General features: G+C 35.5%; 1 protein-coding gene across 1 annotated transcript; it reads right to left on the reverse strand.

The window, feature by feature from the left end:
- Positions 1–11,182: 11,182 nt before the first annotated feature.
- LOC125207424 (non-canonical heme oxygenase HOZ, chloroplastic-like) lies at positions 11,183–15,017 on the reverse strand. Its single transcript, XM_048106757.2, has 12 exons — positions 13,737–15,017; positions 13,564–13,617; positions 13,405–13,491; positions 13,190–13,288; positions 13,007–13,102; positions 12,824–12,889; positions 12,640–12,730; positions 12,451–12,518; positions 12,283–12,348; positions 11,847–11,897; positions 11,618–11,682; positions 11,183–11,380 (listed from the first exon to the last, which is right to left on the reverse strand). Exons 1-12 carry the CDS (start codon positions 13,752–13,754, stop codon positions 11,323–11,325), a joined length of 819 nt encoding a protein of 272 aa, XP_047962714.2. The 5' UTR covers positions 13,755–15,017; the 3' UTR covers positions 11,183–11,322.
- Positions 15,018–20,631: the final 5,614 nt, after the last annotated feature.

Consider the following 20,631-nt stretch of genomic DNA (forward strand, 5'->3'; position numbering starts at 1 on the left):
GCCCTTCAAATTGCCAGATTGATTCCTCTTGAATTTCCATTTTAGCACTATCTGCTGTCAATTCTTTTGATTCTTTGTGTTTTTATATGAATTAATTGACTTTAAATGGGTGGATTAGCTGTAGTGGTTGGCTAGATATTCCATTAATGTGAAAAATATCCATTACTTAAACAAATCAAGGAGCAATAGAAAATGGGGAAAAAACAAAAGAATGATAAATAACAAAGTGAAGTGGAATTTCAAGAAGTGGTGTTTGTGTTCTGGTTGATCAGAAAATGAGCAGCTCGAAAATTTGCATCCATGACTTGTAGTAAAATGGTGTTTCTCCTCCAACAAAATGGAATTGGAAGTGTGATTATCTGTTTATTAATTGGTTTGATTAAATAAAATGTTGGTGTATGATTACACGTATGATGATAACTAATCATTTAGTCTATTATTTTATTAACTTAAAAAATATCCATGTGTCATTATTTTATTAGTGTAGTATAAAATGATGTATTATATGAATGAGCAGATTCGCTCCGTTTTTCGATATAGTTCATAGCACTTTTTAGTTTTTTACTAATCTATTTTGAAAATCATTAATAGCAAGTGTACGTTAGTTGGCAAAACGGTAGAAAGATTAATATTAAAAGTCAAGCAGATGTACCGCGGCCTTTAAAATTTAAATTCATTTACATATAAAAAAGGAGAAGAGTAATAGTATTTATATGTGTGAGATGGTCAAACAGTAAAAACTAATGCCTTAGACAAAAGATATAGGGTTCTTGTCATTGGTGACATGACCTTTAAATTTAAGCTCATTTACCAATAAAAAAGGAAATCATTAATAACTATTTATTCCTTATATTCTCCCAAAAAAAAACATGTTTAAACTTTAAAGTCGTTCTTTTTGGAAATGGAATAGAACAAAGCCACATACTACATACGACTTGAAGCTAAATAAACCATAGAACAAAATTACATACTACATACGACTTGAAGCAAAATAAGCCCTAACAAATCAATTGCATTGATCTTACAATTGAACACATGTATAAAAGAAATCAGCATATGTAGTTATATTGTCGGACTATTCAATTAGGAGATATTCAGGTTGAAAGTTAATCCAACAAGTCAATTTGTCTTAAAACTTTCGAGTTTTGAGTTAACTCAACGAGTCAATTAAGCTAAAAGTTTACGAATAAACTAAGTTATATACTTTCTTTGTAACAGCCCGACATTTTAGGGTATAATAAATACGACGACTGCTACCTAGGCGCACTTAAATGCAACAAGAGCGTAGGCTAGGGTTTCATTTAAAGAGATTTGACCAGAGTAATCAATTAACTATTTAAGCAATAAGACAACGGCTTAATCAAGAAAAACCAATGAAGGATAGAATACCACAATCAATGCTCAAAATGACAAAGGTTTGATAAATTCCAAAACGCATCATGTCTCGATATTCTAAACAATAATGAAATAGTTCAATTCAAACAAACGGAAAGAGTTCATGTTTTCAGCGAAGCAACCAAGAGAAAAGTAAAGTCATGTATGAAGACACAACCCCACTCAATGTTTCAAAACGATCATATTATCATTCAATTTATTTGCTCAACACCGCAAACCGCTCGTCGCTGCTCAACCTGCACATATGGAAAACACATGCAGGGCTGAGTATTTTAAACATACTCAGCGAACTCATGCCAAAACATCTTAATAGATATGTCATCCTTACCATAGTGAACTCGAGTTTGCATTTATAAAAGTATATCATCGAGTATCACAAAATAATTTCATAGACTGGCCAGTCAAACAATTCCTCTCATTTTCTCAACAACCAACAATTCCATAGTGCGACGAAAGTGTGGCCACACTATTCGCCCACGAGACCGGCCGACTAGCAAGGACGGCTCCCGATCTCAACTGTGTACACTAGTCTGATAGGGTTTGCGGCCCTACTCAGACCCGAATTCGTTTTTATAGCCTATAGCCTAATGGAGCGGACTCACAAACTAGGCATCAGACACACAACATAATCAAAACAATCACAGGCATGTCATAACATTTTAATCCACCCTTATAACACCATAATCATTATTTTGGTAATAAAAGAGTTTAGTGAATAAAGCCCACATCGATTCCTTAGATGATCACAAGTATGTTCTTCCTCTTGCTATCACACCGAGAGCGCGAGTTAACACCTTTAATTTATGTGTATCACAAGTAAGTCTCAATCATTGATTCAAAATCATGCATGTTCCTAACGTTTCCCTTTCTCCCGTCGATTAGTTTTATATTACCACTCGAAAATCAAGATATTATTATCCTATTACTTTCTATTCACACCACAACAACTCCAGATCTATCATCAAAACGTGCCACACATGAGTGTTTTTCAACACACATCACACGCACACACACAACACACATGCACGCACACCGAGGCATGCACATGCACACACACACACGATTCACACACACACACATGCATCTCATATTCATCAATTGTTTCCCCTTTCACTCAATCTATATGCATGAGGGTTCAAGAACTCCGATTAATCGGTTAGATGAAGAAAGATTAATATAAAAATACCTTTTCTTGATAGAACGAAAGGTAGAAACAAAGTAATAGCCTTGATTCTTCAAAGATTCCTGAGTTTCAACTTCAATTCTTCTCAAAAGATGAAGAAATATTGAAGAATAGTAGAAGAAAAATTGAGAGAGAGAGGGGAGACGTGATTTTGGGGGAGTGGGGGCGGTTTTTCTTTGATTTAGGTTTAGGGTTTTCACTCTTATTTATAGAGTTCAAGAATATAATCCCACAATTAAATAAATAAAGATTTGGAAAGATATGGGGGAGTGATTGACGTTAATATTGGTGAGAAATAAGGGGATTTCGATTTCTTAGGCTATTTAATTAGCCTATGATTTAATTTAGATATTTCACGGAGTAGAATAAAATATCACGGAGCAGAATAAAATAATAATTCTCCCACTAAGAATATGAAATAGGCGTTAATATTGATTCCTCCATAAGGAATCAATTTTTAAATACTCCCTCCGTCCCAAGGAAGATGACCCCTTTCTTGGATGGCACGGGATTTTATGCAACTTTATTTTGTGTGTTAAGTGGAGAGAGTAAAGTAAGAGAGAGGGAATAAAGTAGAGATAAATGGGTTTCCATTTTAAGCAATGGGTCATCTTGATTGGGACAAATCAAAACGGAAAGTGGGTCATCTTCAATGGGACGGAGGAAGTATTAATTAAAATAAGATATGGCAAGATCTCCTTAGATATGGTAAGATATGTTAGGATATTTGAATTTATTATATGTATAACTGGATTATTATTTGCATAGTTGCATAATTAGGTTTGTCATAAATAATTTTTAGGATTTTCATAAATGACAAAAATAAACTATCAAAGGTTCGGGGTGGAACCGGTCATGTATTGTCAATATCATGTATATGTGTATTACTGCATAACATGATAATTGTGAAGGACCTATAACAACTATTTGGGGAGAAGAAGCTGAACCGAGCTCGGGAGAAGCTCGTGCTCACGACATCCCATGCCATGGAGCGCGGCCAAAATTCCAGAAGTATATTGCCCAACAACATATCATTCACAAGGCTCGGGCTATAGCCAACTCCAAAAAGATCTAGTAAGTGAAATTGGTAACACTCGAGTCGATGTAGTACTTTTGGTACTTTTCAATATTTTTCTGTTTTTTTCGGTATTGCTTGGTATTTATTATTTGTATTTTTTGTCTTTGGAATTAATACATTTTCCTATTAATTTCTCATTTAATATCTAATGTAATTATAATTCAACTATTTAAATGCTGAAAAGTTAGGGCTGTAGTTGGGGCTGATTACATTGGGGTTTTGGAGCTGGAATTTTAAAAAGAGTGAACTATATAAATGGTACCTGATCTTTCACTTTCGCACGCAAATGGTACATGATCTTTATTTTATATCGTTTTTGATACCTAGTAACAAAAATAACCCTAGGTACCAAACTTGTGATTATTTTGTTGTGGAGGATATTTTTGGAAATTTTCATTAAATAGTATACCAAACATGTGATTATGTTTTTCCTCATTTCTTATTTCTTTTTTTCTTCTTTAGTTTCCCATTCTTTCTTTTTTTCTTCTTTAGTTTCTCCTTCTTTCTTTTTTCTTCATTTTCTTCTTTCTTTTTAGTATTTTATCTTCCTTTCTTCTTTCTTTTTCTCATTATTATATGTTTCCTCTTTTTTCTTTTCTCTTCTTTTTCTTCTTTCTTTTTAGTGTTTTATTTATACGTACATCTAATTGCATTCATAATATAAATCAAGAACAAAACACTTAATTAAATTAATTATTTAAAATATTTAAATCAATTAAATATTTTGTATTGAATTGTTTTATACTCATTTTATGGTTGAAACACCTAACTAAAAATATTCAACTCTTAATATCATTATGGATATAATTCACAATTTTAAATTTTTATTAAAATTATATTGATTATTTATTAGTATAATGTAAAATATTAATAATAATAATAATAATAATAATAATAATTGTTTTTATATAATATTATGTGATTCATAATTTAAATAATTATATTATTATTTATTTATTACAACTAGTTTTTAGTTTTTAGTATTATGACAATAATATTACTACAATAATTAAATATAATTATAACTATAACAATAATTAAGTATATTTGAATGATATTAAAAAATAAATTAATTATTAATTTATAATATCAAAATAATAAGTTTAATATTGATTAATAATAATACTATAAGAGTGAGAAGAATGAGTGAAGAAATTATAATATCACTTTTGGTACTTAGTTTTGTATGCCCAAAATAACCTTAATGATACAAATGGAAATATGTATTTGTTTAGAGGGGCATTTTGGGGTCAAAATTGCATCAGGTACCAAAAATGTGATTTATAGGTACCAAAAACGATATAAAATAAAGATCAGGTACCATTTATGTAGTTTACTATTTTAAAGAAACTGATGTGGGAGTTGAAAAAGGAGTTTGTGGCTGAATTTTAAAAACCTGCACTATAGAGTCTAAGGTGATGACCACATTCACATTTATATGATTATTTGTTTCTCTCTTCATCTCAAAAGCTAAGAGCATCTCCAATGCCGGCTAGCCAACTGACTAGCCGATTCGCGTCGCTAGCCGGTCGGCTAGCCGAACCATTGGAGGCGGCCAGCGGAAAATCGGCCAAATTTTCGGCGTGGGCTAGCCGAAGCGCTGGCCGCCATTGTGGCGGCCCGATCGGCCAGGGACGATTTTTGATTTTTTTTTTAAACCTATATAAACGCGATTTTAGTTTCATTTTCATTTGCACCACTTGTTTTAACGAATTTTCTCTCACTCTAACTTTCTATACAAGAGCATCATCGAGCGATGGATCACAACAACGAGTCTAGTCCAGCGACGAGTGGATCTCAGACTCCCACGGTACCCGTGGGATCTGGATGGGCCAGATGGGCGGGCAGATGGGTCCAGGGTTTAACGTCCCTTGGAATCAGCTGATGGGGATGATGGCCGGAGCGCCAGGGGGTGGGAACATGCCGTGGGGTATGCCGGCGGACAGGCTATCGGCGGGCAGGGGTGGGGAGGTATGCACCAGATGCAGCAGCAGATGATGCAACAGATGATGGGTATGCATCCCGAGATGCAGGGGTCACCCGGGGGGGACACGGTCTATCGTCCCTCTCTGGATTTTTTGACGGCTCCGTCTCACATGTCGACTCAGTGGAGACGCAGTTCACTGGCGATGACCTTTTGTCATTGCATGACATGGGGATCGATCTCGGCGATCCGGACACTCCCGTTCCAGCGGGGCGGGCCACAACGAAGAAGAAGAAGACGAGGAGGAAGGCCAAGGCGGTCGGCGAGTCGTTGCAGCCCGTTGGTGACGACACCCCCGACCTGAGGAAGTGGGCGGAGGATGAGTACGCCGGGGTGGCCAGGGGGTGGTTGGAGGTGTGCGACGATCCGCTGGTTGCGAACAACCAGCGGGTCGTCAACATGTGGGCGAAGATTAGAGTTGCCTACAGGAGGCACTGCCCGCACAGGAAGGACTTCAGCGGGGAGGAGGTCCGAAAGGGGTGGGAACGCATCAGGGCTGCGGTCGGCCGTTTTTCGGCGCTGTACGCCAACGCCCTCCGTCAGCTCACTAGTGGGCAGAATGAGGAGGACGCCCGGGGGATAGCCGAGAGTCAGTTCCCCTTGGCGGGGAAGTACAAGGATTTCCACTTCTGGGAATGCTTTGAGTTGCTGAAGGACTCCGAGAAGTTCCGTGCGGGGTGCGACGCTGGGTGGCCGAAGAAGCAGAGGCTGAACTATACCGGCGACTACAGCGGCAGCAGCGGCGGATCCCACGACCTCCCCCCGGATGCTGAGGAGTTTCCATCCCCTCCTTCATTTGCTGGTCGCCCTTGCCCGGTTGGACAGAAGCGGGCGCAACGGGCTGCGAGGGGAGGATCCCCCCTATCGCCCCATGAGGTCCAGTCCGCCGCCCTCCCACCCGCCCCACTCGAGTACACTCTCTATTCGCGTAACAAAACGCGGGAGCAGATGTACAAGTTCTTCCAAGATTGGAAGAACGCCACTGACCCCACGGAGAAGATGTTTCTTCACTCGATGCTCGAGAGCATGCGGGTTGATTTGGATACCGCGAGGGCACAGATGGGGGGTTCCGACGTGGGGTCAGATACCCCGGGTAGCGGCAGCGGCGGTGGCGACGGCGGCGACGGCGGCGACGGCGACGAGGAGTAGAAAGTGGCGGGGCTCGTGTGTGGAAGCCCTTTTTTTAAAAAAAAATCTTTGTACTTTTTTGAATGAAATGAATTAATTTTCCCGTATCTGTGTCGTAAATTTAATCCGTAATTTAATCGTAATTTTAATTCCGTAAATATAGTATATTTTGAATTATTTTTATTGCGGCTAACCTATGGCTGGCCTAAATCTGATGTAGCAGATGGATTTTTAGTACTACAGACATAGCAGAGAGAGAGTGACTGAACTATGGCTGGCCTATTTGCATTGGAGATGCTCTAACAGTGAAAGAATAATTCATATCGACGATAATTGTACTACTTGCACATTTTGAAAGACTGTACTCTGTCCTATCAATTTTATAGTATCATCTATCTATAATAAGGCGGTGATCACATTTATAAGATTATTAGTTTCATCTATCTATAATTAGGCGGTGACCACATTTATAAAATTATTAGTTTTTATCTCAAAGTTGACAATAATTCAAAGCGTGCTTCTCTTTATGTAATACACTCCCCGTCCCGCTTTAGCAGTCTCATTAACTTTTCTGCCCTTTTTTTTGTAAAAATGATAAAAAATAGTTAAAATGGAGAAATGATAAAGTAAAAGAGACAATAATGTAGATAAGACTCTTCTCTATATTATTCTCTCTCTTAATTTACCATTTCTCTTCTTTAACTATTTTTTATCATTTTTACAAAAAGATGGCAGAAAAGTCAATGAGACTGCTAAAGCGGGACGGAGGGAGTATAAGAGTAATAATCTTACTTTTTCCTGTAAGAAAGAAAGAATAATTCAAATTGACGATAATTGTACTACTTTCACATCTTTATTATTTTGTAAAGTACGTATTTAGTTTTTCAAACTTTGGTTCTTGCAATTTTCAACCTGTTTTTATCATTTGAAATTTCTATCAAATTTATTAGAATAAATTACAACCAGTTTTTGTATGTATTAAAAGCTGACAAAATAGAAGAAAATGAAACTTTTGTTGTTGCAATTTTCAACCTGTTTTCATCATTTACATAATTTGTGGAGTGGTGGAAAATCTTTGTCGGCTGGGTGTGGACCATGAGCCCATGTGCCGCTGATCCAGCGCAACCTCATTCTCCTCGCACTTGTGTGTGCGTTTTTTTTGGTCTCAATCCTCCTCCATTAACTAACTATTCCGCAGATTAATTTTAAATGCCAGAATTGGTATTCAAGTTTAGCATTGCCAGAATTGGTGATGATCTTTAGTTTGCCAATCATGTTCATATTTAGCAGTCATTTCAATCCATATACAAATGACGAAATTGAATAGATAAAAAACAATAGATTAATATAAATTGAATCGAAACAGATGTTCCGTACAATATGATGAGAAGAAAGAATATGGAAAAAAGGTAAAAGAAGAAGAAGCCTCAAGCGGCGGCTCCTGTATGTAGAGAAGAAATTAAAGAGTCGGAAACAACTGTATACAAAATAATATAATGAAGAAGCAAATGGGCATTTAGATAAAGAGTTGGAGTGCGAGAGCGGCCACGGAAGCCAAGGCAGCTGGTAAGAAAGCTGCGGCGTCGGATGCAGGGCTCGGGGCCGGGGCCTCCTGCGCTGCCACGCTCGACACACCGATCAATGCCACGGCGGTGGCCACCAACATCATCTTCTTCATCATCGCTGTTGAGTGAGAGAGAGGTGGGCTGCTGTGTGAAATGAGAATGAGATGGAGTGAAGGGGAGAGATGGGAGTGCTTTATATTTGAGGCGGGCAGAAGAGACCGTTGGCCTAACGGCAACATAACGTGGGGGCCAGCCCTCTTTCTCTGTTTTAAATTTTTAAAATACCCTGCCCGGGCTGCCCGTCTTGGTGCCATACAGCTGTCATCATTAGTGGAGCACCTGCAACACACACATTTTTCCTTTGCCTGTTTTACCCCCATATTTTCCATGTTCTGCGGTCATTTTCTTACTTATTCTAGACTATACTCGACATTTCACTTAGATACTTTTTCAGCTGAATATTAGAGGACAATACTCAGTATTTTCATGATTTACAAGTGCGGGAACATTTAATCTAACATAGGTTATTCATTCATGTCTTTAAAGTTTAAAGGTTGCGAGTGACAAGAATTTCATTTGAAATAATCGAGCACATTGGTCTAAGAACTCCATATGCAAAACCATTTCACTCAAATTTCAATCATACCATATACCATAACATCTGTGTTGAATATTGTGTGGATTATTTGTGTTTTGGACCTGTATATTAATTGTGTTGGGCTTGCTCATTTAATTAATATGTGGCCCAATACTGATAATAAGTCCAGCCCGATTTTGCAGGCCTGTTACTTATTTGATGGCACATATGCATGCCACGTAGCAGCTCCACAAGGATCGTGCTTCTGAGCCGTTGGATTAATGTGTGTGTTTGTTGTGAGTCTACTGACTCTTCGGTTACACCATTCATTCAAACCAGAACTCTCTCTCTCTCTTGTGCCTTTGCTCTGCCTTCTCTCTAACCTCTCTCTTGATTCCGGCCTTGTTCGCCGGCTATCTTTTCCAGTCTTTTGTTCTATACTTGGTTCTAAAGCTGTTCATCGGTTCAGATCTTGAGTGAAGTGAGACTCAGTGTATTCCTTCTCAGATCTAGGGTTTCGTCCAACTTCTGTGTTGGATTTGGTGGTGACTGAAGGTTTCTTCGAGGTTCTTGTGTTGCTGAGTTGTGATTCAAGAGTTTGGTGTTGATCCTTGTGTGAGGAGGCTACGTCGGTTGTGTACTCAGTGAAACTGAGGTTTCTGGTCCCTGAGTTCTTTCGACTAATTCTCTCTTTGTGACTTGTGGTAGAAGTGAGTGGGGAGGTCCTTGGCCTAGTGAAGTCACCGTTGTGACCTGAGCCATATTCCTACTGTTTCTTTCTTAGTTTCTTAGTTCCGTTCTGAATATTAGATCCTACGGGATCGTTTCTTGTGTTACTAATAACTCTACTTAAGTATGCAGGATTATTGAAGAAGATGAAGACTCAAGTTCTGTGTGATACTTGAACTTAGTCTAGGGTTCTTCCAATTGTAACTTCTTGTACTAGTGTAGAGTGTAACCTCAGTATCACTCTTGTACTGGCTTGTATCTCTGAGATTAGCCATCTCGGACTCAATCAATAAAAGAGGTCCCGGTAATTAGCAAATCCCGAGTGGTCTGATCCCTACAATATGCAATTGATACCCTATTTTATACACCAAATCATACCATACTTTTTTTTGTTAATTCTAAAATAAAAATAAATAGCTTTAATATTAAACATATTTAATTAGAATTCCTAACATTACAGTAAATTTTATAATTGCATAATTAAATTTCTAAATCACTATAATTTAAAAACACAATTCAAAACCCTATTATACTTTAGAAATACTGTAGTTTGTTTGCAACTACTCATTTATAAATATTTGGTCTCTCATTTTGTCCAATATATCAAAGTACTCAACGGGCTGAGTGTCTAAGGCGAATTCAGTGTTCAGAGAGTCAAAGTGCCATATCCTTTTTTTCTTCCGCCAGGGCATTTAGATCGATGGACTCTTTGCCCATGCTCGTAGTGTATGAAGGGAAATGTTGATGAGAAACACTCCAACATTAGAAATTATTCCATTATATTGTAGAGATAATTGATTTGGAATTAAATAAAAGAAATTATATTCGCTAGATGCACAATTAACAAGCCATAAAAGAGATCATAAACTAAGTGATGTAGGTATGTTTGTAATGTGCCGATGGCTAGCACATTCAATTTGAGTCCGTTCCTTTTATTCAACCTTTGATCTTCAAACTTATTCTGGAATATATTACTTTGATCCTTGTGTGGACAAACGCTAACAAAGTAAAGTAAAAGAGAAGAAGTGGAGAAGTACTTGCAAAACAGAACTAAAATGTGGATTTTTACTTTGGAAAACTAAAGCATGTGCAATCTTCTCTCACGAAAGCCAAATACATTTCAAGAATAACATGACATCTAATTTTATGGTGGGAATAAGTGGTTCAAAACTGCCACTTTCACCCCTCTCAACCCCCCTCCAGCACACCGCCGAACCTCGCCTTTCACACTGCTGTGCCAATCCAGACGTAGCCTCCTGCCCTTTCCGGTCTCCGCCAATGATGCAGGACATGACTGCATCACCATTCCACGCGGTCCAGTCCCAATTCCTGTGCTTAGTGATGCTTTAATGCTAACACAATTAAATGCATCAAATCCGGTTGAGTTTTGGAATCAAACTAAACTTGCAAATGAGGATTAGGCTTAAAGTTGGAAGAATGTAACAAGATTGAATGAGTTATTCTTAGGCCTCCTCCAACTGAATTTCCAGTGTTAAATTCAACTCCGAGTTTAATGGTAAAGACATAAGACAAGATGATCAACTTATAAGCCGAAATGTCAACCAAACCCCTGACCAGATGAGAAATGATGAAGTTAAAGAGAGTAAAAACTCTCTTTCTTTACAACATAATTAAGTTCACAAAATAGGACTAATAAATCAATATTACTATAAAAGGTTTGTCTCAATTGATCTGTTGTTTGGCTGCTTGCAGCATTTCTATAATAAGAGTCTTCACGTCCCTACAAAATGTCATTACAAAGAATCAGAGTGGTGAACAATAACACTTGCCAAAATTATTTTGCAGAAGATGCACTAAGCCACCCCATCTCTCTTAAAATTGTGGAAGCATATGTGACACCAAAATCTACTTTCACTGCCTCAAGGTCTAACAGAAAATCCTATTTATGGATGAATTCATGAGATAATTTTCTAGCTTATTTAGACCAATGCAAGTAAATAACAGCAGAATTACTCACTTTCTCTCTGTTGCACGCCTAGTAAAAGGGATTCGAAGCTTGAATGTTTTGCCTTCATAGCCAGCCTAAAGAGAAAATGGGCAGAGCAGAAGAAATTATACCAAGTTATATTACAAAGCCAAACACCTAGAAAAAACTAGCTTGAAACTGAAGACATATAAAGTAGACAAGTCAAGCTTCATGGAAGTGAAAGATACAAGAAACATGAGAATTCAGATGTTGATTCAACCTTCACAGTGAAACCAAGACTGTCTACGTCCAACATGGTTGCAAATTCCACCTGAAAAAAAGTAATTTCAGAATTCTTCAATGCAAGTTTGATTGTCAGCTTATTGTAAAAGAGATGGCAACTCCCTTTGATTGAATAAGTATGTATGCAAATCATAAAGAGAATAACAAACATGGATATTACAACATGCTCGTGGATAATGTATATAAGCTATGATGTAAAAAGGAATTACAAAAACATATTTTAATTCTCTTTCTTGCTTGCAACTACTGAAACATTTTTCACATGTGAGTTAAAAGCAAGCTTGCATTCTCTTTTTTGTTCTCACTACTTACAAAAACAATCTATGTCTACTCAGTGAACACGTTAGAACAGCCAACATTTCCCATGTCAGAATGGAGCATGATACTCAAATACAAAAATGAACAACAAATACCGGTATGGACGTAGAGTGCTGCACAATCAGCTTTGTGTCATCTGCATGATCCTTATTCATGTGAGACTGGAAGCAAAACAAGATTAACATAGTTTAGAGGTGATAACCACCAAGAACAGTATATATCTATCTATAAATAGCAAATTACTGATATGCAGTAGACCATACTGTTATAGGCTTTGAAAATTGATATATAGGATCCACTTTTGCAGTTCTAAACTCCTCGTTGCTGAATTCTGAAAGCATGGGAAGAGACAAAGGAAATTAAAAAAAAAAAATCATTTTGCAATCATCACGAAATGAAGAGACTGAATGGATCTTTCCATCATAAACATTACGTCGTAAAGGAATACAAACCTCCAGATGCTTGTGAAACTGTCGCGACACCTGCGACATATTGTACAACTTTAGGTTCAATGCGCAAGAACTGGAAGTCGCTGAAGTCCACCTTCAAAGTAGTTAGTTATCTCAGCATACATGACAAAATATTACTATCACATAGGGCACAATAAACACAAGAGATAATCGAGCTAAAAGTTACCCAGAATGCATCTGGATGCTTAGTCATGTATGCAGTCCGAATAGCTTCCATATTGCTGTGATCAACCTATGTGATTTATATGGAGGGTGTCAGCCTGAACTGTCTTAAGAGATTGACTGCCAAGCTATAGTTTGACGTATTCGGCCAAATAAAGAAAATTGTAGTGAAAGGAATGAATCTTACTGGGAGAGCATCTCCCTGAATCGTAACAATAAGGTCAGACCTGTCATCGGGATCTTTTGCCACAAGCAATGAGCATTTTGGATTGGCTACAAGGTTCTGAACCAATAATAGAAGTTTGAATTCCTCCAAGTAGAAGTTATTAAGTGACTCTCAAACTACAAAAAACAGAGAACGGTGCTCTACCTTTGTATGAGCTGCTAAGTTACTAACAGCAACTATGGGAGATCCGTAAGCATCACAAGCAAAGTCAACCATGGACCCGAATGGATAACCATGGTGCTCCTGCATAAGATAATGCCAATCAATAACACAAACTTAGACACGCACAGCTGAAGAGGTATTGGAATAACGCCCTTGGAAGCTGAGAGCAACAGTAAATATGGTCAATTTTATAGTACCTGAGACAAGGAGGAGAGAAATCCCCGGACACTGTGATGAAGGAGTGTCCTAACCTCCTCGATAGGGGGAAGCCTGGTTGCCTTTAACTGAGGAAAAATAACAAAAGATCAACAACATCTGGCAACTACTAGAAATACAGGTATAGCCTCAACGCGTACCTGATGATCATGGAAGAGTTGAGAAAGATTGACTTCTTCGTTATGATGCGAAACCTGTGAAGAATTAGTAAAAGGGGATGCAAACTATGAGTGATCAACCCCACAATTCATAACGAGGATCATGGAAAGAAAGAGGTGTAAGAAAATTAAACAAGAAAAGATGGGAGTGTTACCTGGGATTGGTCGGCCATGGCGATGGTGCCAATGAGAGATTGATGAGGGGTGAAGGTAGAGGAAAAGAGGGTGGGTGAGTGAGTGATTAATCTAGAACACTCTTCTTCCCATATATTGACTTAGTTAGATTAATTAAATGAAATTGATGATGTGTTGAAAAAGCAAGGCTTCGCTGCCCTCCTCTGTCAGTTATTGATTGATTAATAATCATAGCGATTCTAGTAGTAAAAACCAGGCTATTTTTCTCTACAGTATTTCCAGTTATGTATTTGCATTTCTCTTAATCAACTCAGTCATTCAGCAACACAATTTTACCATCTTTGAAAGTGGGATTGAACCTAAGGAATGACAATCACAAGCTACAAGCAGCAAATTTCATTTACATCCGACATCACAAAATGGCCCAACTCCATTATCTAGGTATGGGAATTATGGAGCTTTAAAAAAGGGAACTCCACTCCACATGGTTGCTGATGAATGTTCACAACAGAGTCCCATTTCAATTAAGTACTAACAACAGACGGTATAAATATAAATTGAGTAACATATAATTTGATCAAGGATTACAAAATGTGAATTCAGTGGTTCTAATAAACACCAGTGCGTGTTAATCATATCATTATCATTGTTATTGCCAGACGCCACATCTCCAACACCAAATTTATACAATTATCACAACAGAGTGGCCAAAATACAATCTTGATTGTCAAATTTCAAATATTAGCAATAGCAACATCCATCCATCAACGCAAATTATATATTTCGAAGAAGAAAATTTCTAACTTTACATAGTCTCCTATATAGATCGAGTAAATACAACAAAAGGACGAATGACCTTTTTTCTGTTATTCTACTAGTTTTCGCCCTCTCCTTTTTGAGCAGATCATGAGAATTCAATCGGAGTGTAGATCGGGGTCAAGATCGGATTGGGAAGAGGAGGAAGAAGAAGAAGAGGAGAGATAAGGGTTGGTGGGAAGGGGGAAGCAGAAGAAGGTCCAGATGCAGAAGGCGAGGCGGCGGAGGTGGCGAAAGGGAAAGCAGAAGAGGAGATTGAGCACTTGATCGGCGCTGAGCCGCTCCGGATTGCACGCTATGTATTGGCACGCATTCGCCGACAGCTTGGCCACCGCTACGATTGCAGGGCTGTTGAACACCATTTCGATCCGATTTTTCAGTGGATGATTATGTTTTTCCTTTTTCTTTTCTTTTTTGTTCTCGATGGGGATGCCAAATCTGGGGTGAAGCGCCTGATTCAACTCTCTCTACCTATCACATTAATTTGTAATCTAACTAATCCACTTAATTTGCGTAGTTATGTATTCATTAGCACACGGTCAAACAATTACCTTATTGTACTACTACTATGGAAAAATAATCTTTATTCTAAATTACGTACTACTTTGTTTGATTTTTCACCTAACAATAAACGGAAATAAAATCATGAAAATAAGGAAATCTATGCAATTTTCCAAAAACATACTTCCATAATTTGGTTTTTTCGTAATTTTAAAATTCTTACATATTTAAATATTTAATTAAGGATCATACATAATTTATGGATCATACTCTATATTGTAATATTATTATTAATTTAAAATCATAAAAAATTTCCAGATATTTTTAAAAGATAAATGTACATGTACATAATGCCTTATATTTTAAATTATATTGGATTATATTTTTATATATTAATTTATTATTAACTATACCATTTTTAGCAATAAAATATAGACTAATGAAAATTTTATGAAAAAATCTAGTATGTAATTTTGAGGTTGATTTGAAAATAATTACTACCATGTAATATCTAAAAAGGTACTAGTAATATTTATTTAAATATGTAAATTTAATTTAAAAAGTTATTCTTTACTAAATTATTGCAGATGGTTAATAGTAGTACTCCATGAGATATTAATTTATTTTTTAATAAATTAATATAGTGAAGTACCTAAAAAGTTAAAATCTTTTTTTTTTAAATATATAATTTGTCACACTTCATATTCTTAGAGCATTCCCAATGGTGCTTTTGGGGAAGTACGCCGTCAGTGCCGACGGCACGGCACCCTGCTGTTCACCCCTGTGCTCTTGCCGATGGTACGACTCTGCTCTTTGCATAGAGCACGAGTAGCCGACGTGGCATGCTCTGATTGATCGTTGGTTTATCTTTTTTTATTATTATTCCCTCTGTCCACAAAATATAGAGTACATTTACCATTTTTGGTCGTTCACAAAAAATAGAGCATATTCATTTATGAAAAGTTTTCAACAAATAATAATCCCTCCACTACCACTACTTCTCACTTACTTTTTCTCCTTCTCTCTTACTTTATTTCCTTCTCTCTTACTTTACCAATTCTACATTAAAACTCGTGCCATACACCAATTGCTCTATTTTTTTTGGATAGAGGGAGTATTATTTTTAAAAAATTCAAAAAAAATCTGAAAAATTCAAATTTAATAAAAAAAATATTTTCCCACTTCCTAATAAACTATATCCGTTTTTTTCACACTTTAAATTTATTTTTTCATCATTTTCATCCCAAATTTCATACTTTCATCTATAAATACTCCCATTTCAAAAAAAAAATGACACTATACCAAACAACTCTCTCAATCTTAAATTTTACGATTTTAATTTTGTAATTTTTATGATTTTAATTATGTAATTTTTATTTTTCTTGTAATTTGTAATAGTATTCCGGATATTTTTAATACATTTTAATATTGTAAAAATATTTTTATTTAAATTGAATAATAGAATGGTGAGACCATTGAGCATGTCCTTGCAGAGCATGGATGTGAGTGTTGAGCTCTTGGAGAAGAGCAGAGAGTAAAAAATGAATAAAAGTGGATCCGGGCCACTTCCATGCTCTTTTCCAGATAAATAATTGCTATGTAATCATACAAATTGTTTTTTGTAATAAGATTGTGAAGTAATCAGAATACAGAATTGCGTAGATACAGATATACTAATGTAGAGAAGACATAAATTGGTAATGAAAAAATTAATGATGTACAAGTAGAAGAATAAAAGAAAAGGGGAGCTAGGTTGCATTGCTTGGGTTTACTATACTAGCCTTAGCCTAGGTGAGTTGGTTGATCTTTCTCCACAAGTATCGGCCAGTGGCCATGTCTGTGAAGACCGACAGGGCATCCATCACCCGAAATTCGGAAGGGCGGCGGCGCTGCTGCTCAGATTCATTGGCCTTCCATGCCAGGACCACCGCCAAGATCGCCGAGATGAACACCAAAATGAATCGCATCGGGCACATCTTCAATCAAACTTATACAAATAGCAAGTTCTAGTTGTGATTGATTACAAATTTACAATCACAAGGCCAAATTTATAGCATAGAGAAAGGAACGCAAACGCGTTTGGACTTTGGATTAGTTGCGCTTAGTCTGACCTGGCAATCTATCCTCTTTCTCTGACTTTTCTTATTTCACAATTACTTAGTCAAATTTGTTTACTTCTACTCCTCCTTACAAAGTCAAATGTGTTTTCACTTGGTCTCCAGTTCTCCATATCCGACAATGATTTGAGGCCCAATATTTCTATTATTTTAGATTGGGCCAAGAATACAATTCTCATCGCCCCAAAATCCATATTTGGACCTTTTGTTAGGCCTAACAACTGAAATTACAGTGCCTTTTCCGTTTAAAAAGCCCTTCGAATATTAATATTCTATTCCCTCCGTTCCCGATTACTTGTCACTCTTTGACCGGACATGAATTTTAAGAAATGTAAAGAAAAGTTGGTTGAAAAAGTTGGAATATGAAATCCACTTTTTTATATTGGTTTTATAATAAAATGTGGGTGAAGTGAGTTAATGAAATGTGAGACATTTTTACCATTTATCGTAAAGTGAAGTAGATAATTATTGAGGGGCGGATCAAAATAGAAAAGAGTGATAATTAATCGGGGATGGAGGGAGTAGTTATTTTTCAGTTTTTGTCCCACTGTTTAAAAATAAAGAAGAACGAAAATGAAAAATACGTGTAAATGTGATGAGTCTTGTGTCATAAGAATATGAGAATATGAAAGGATGATGTAGGGGTAGCTCTTTTCTTTTCACTTTAGGTATTTATATTGCATCATATGCTTAGGCAATGCATGTATCAATTTCCACCTATCATATTTAAAAAGGCATGTCCATTACTTTTACTCAATTCTATAATAAAAAGTAAACTTGCTAAATTCTTCTATCTACCACGTTAACTACTCCATTACTGATCTTCTTTAAAAAAAATATATATTTTTCTTTAGAGTGAACTACACAAATGGTCCCTGGACTATGGGTTTATCTCGCCCATAGTCCCTGGACTTTAAAAATATCGCCAGTAGTCCCTGGACTAAGGATTTATCTCGAAATTGGTCCTTTTGGCTTTTTTTGTTACGAAAATACCCTTTGATATTATTTTGGGGGGTTTGGGCAATTTGGTCTTTTTACACTTTTAACATTTTAAATCTGATATTATTTTAGTTATGTACTAACTTTGATATTATTTCAAAATTATCATTCTTCTTCCATTTTGTTATCCTTCACTGAATTTGTTTTTTTAATTTCAATATTAGATTTAATTTTACAAAATTTTAAATTTTATTTTTTAAATATCAATAAATTTTTTTAATTATAAAAATTATTAAATAGCAAAAGTTAATAGTTATAATCAATATTTGATAGTGTATAGTACTATGTAATCAATAAGGTATGACAACGGCTTAGTTTTAATCAATATTTAAATAGCTTTAATCATAAATAGATTATATAACACAATTTATTCTGAAATAAATATGCATCTAATGTAAGACTATAATTTTTGTTTATTAATTTGAAAACAATCAAAATTTACTAGAAAATTTTAACAAAAATACTCCTATATAAAAATTTTAAGTAGGATCAAATTTTTAGTCAACTTCATAATATTTAATCACAAGCAATTATAACAACCGAACGGAGGCTAAATAGAATAACTCTTATTTTTCCATCGTGATTAATATTATTTTTCTGTACTTCTTCAATTCAATTTAATATTATATTAAATAACAAAAATTAATAGTTTTAATCAATATTTATAGTGTCCATGAATTAATAGTTTTCATTAAAAAATTTATTGATATTTAAAAATCTAAATATTAAATTTAATTTTATAAAATTAAATCTAATATTGAAATAAAAAAAAATTCAGTGAAGGATAACAAAATGAAAGAAGAATGATAATTTTGAAATAATATCAAAGTTAGTACATAACTAAAATAATATCAGATTTAAAATGTTAAAAGTGTAAAAAGACCAAATTGCCCAAACCCCCCAAAATAATATCAAAGGGTATTTTCGTACCAAAAAAAGCCAAAAGGACCAATTTCGAGATAAACCCTTAGTCCAGGGACTACTGGCGATATTTTTAAAGTCCAGGGACTATGGGCGAGATAAATCCATAGTCCAGGGACCATTTTTGTAGTTCACTCTTTTCTTTATTATAAAAGTTTCTTCTAAATTATAGGAAAATATAGGAGTAAAATATTATACACGCATAAATTATATACAATAAACAACTATACAATAAAGATATAAGATCATCAACAACACAAGTAATCACACACGTCTGACGTGGGTACACCACAGAGGGCACCCCCGTTGGAGGACTCTAATTCAGTCGCTCGTGACATCTGAAGGTGTGGGACGGTCCATGCACCACTTTCATGTGTATTTGATGGAACACGTTGTTCATAGTGTCATTCTTCAAAAAATATATTTTTTCCTAATTATTTTAGCCTTTTTTACTGTTTGAAATTTATATTTATATGATAATTTTTTTTATTTTAATTATGTTTTTTAATTATAACTAATATACTATTTTTTTTTTGGGTTATTCACATATAAATTTAAATTAAATACTTATATAAATATACAATTGAAAATTAAGATAAAAATTTGTATTAATAAAATAGATATAGAGACGTGAATACATGTGAATGGAGTGCAATTTTAGGACTCTGGAGACGTGAATGTTGGGAATAGGGCAAAATGAATTAGTTGTTGATGCCTATTGTATATTTAAAAGAAAAGAATTCGAGTGAAAACTTAATAAAGGAAAATATCTTTGATGGTTGCAATGTTGGATTCCCATAGATTCTGAGTTGGATTCCATATTAGTAAAGATTCTGTAGAGTAACACTCATTATCGCAATATTTGGGGATAATGTTTGATTGCCGGTGACTGTGTGCAGGCCAACATTTTAATTGTTTATTAGGCTTTTAATAAATTCACGCAATTAAATAAGTTTGAATTGTGGCCCAAAAAAACAGTTTGAGAGTTGAGAATCCCAACTTCATCAAGTCAATGAGTATATTCGGGTTAATTTCATCAAATATATGTATAATTATTGAACATAAAATACCAGTAGTATTTGTTACCCATCATCTGTAGCAACATGCTAAATTCAACTCATAAAAAACATTTATTCGGCATGTAATGTATAGTGCTGGAGATTCTAATTCCTTTATATATTGACCTTTCCTCGATGACATATTCAGTTCATTATAAAGATTATAAGTGCGATATTGTGTGTGGGTGTGATTAAGCAAATTTCAATTAAACATCTTGTCAATAGTGGAAAGGTTACGTAATTGATTCGATGGTTGCATAATTAAAATAACAAGAGGATATCTACTGCTGTCACTATATAAACTCACAAAGTCACGAGTGATGTAGGAGGAGAAAATATTTGGTCATGGTATATATGGCAATCTGATTTGATACTCGGTTCATTCCAAGTTACTATAAAATAGGGAGTAGTTAATTTTTTTTTCACCCGTTTCAAAAGAAAAAGACAATAAGATTAGTTAAAGTGGAGACACAGTAATATAAGGAAATAGTTCATATTCTTTG

This window comes from Salvia hispanica, chromosome 6 (genome assembly GCF_029641045.1).
Source record: "Salvia hispanica isolate PSC_SH4W2 chromosome 6, Shi_PSC_v1, whole genome shotgun sequence".
NCBI classification, from domain to species: domain Eukaryota; kingdom Viridiplantae; phylum Streptophyta; class Magnoliopsida; order Lamiales; family Lamiaceae; genus Salvia; species Salvia hispanica.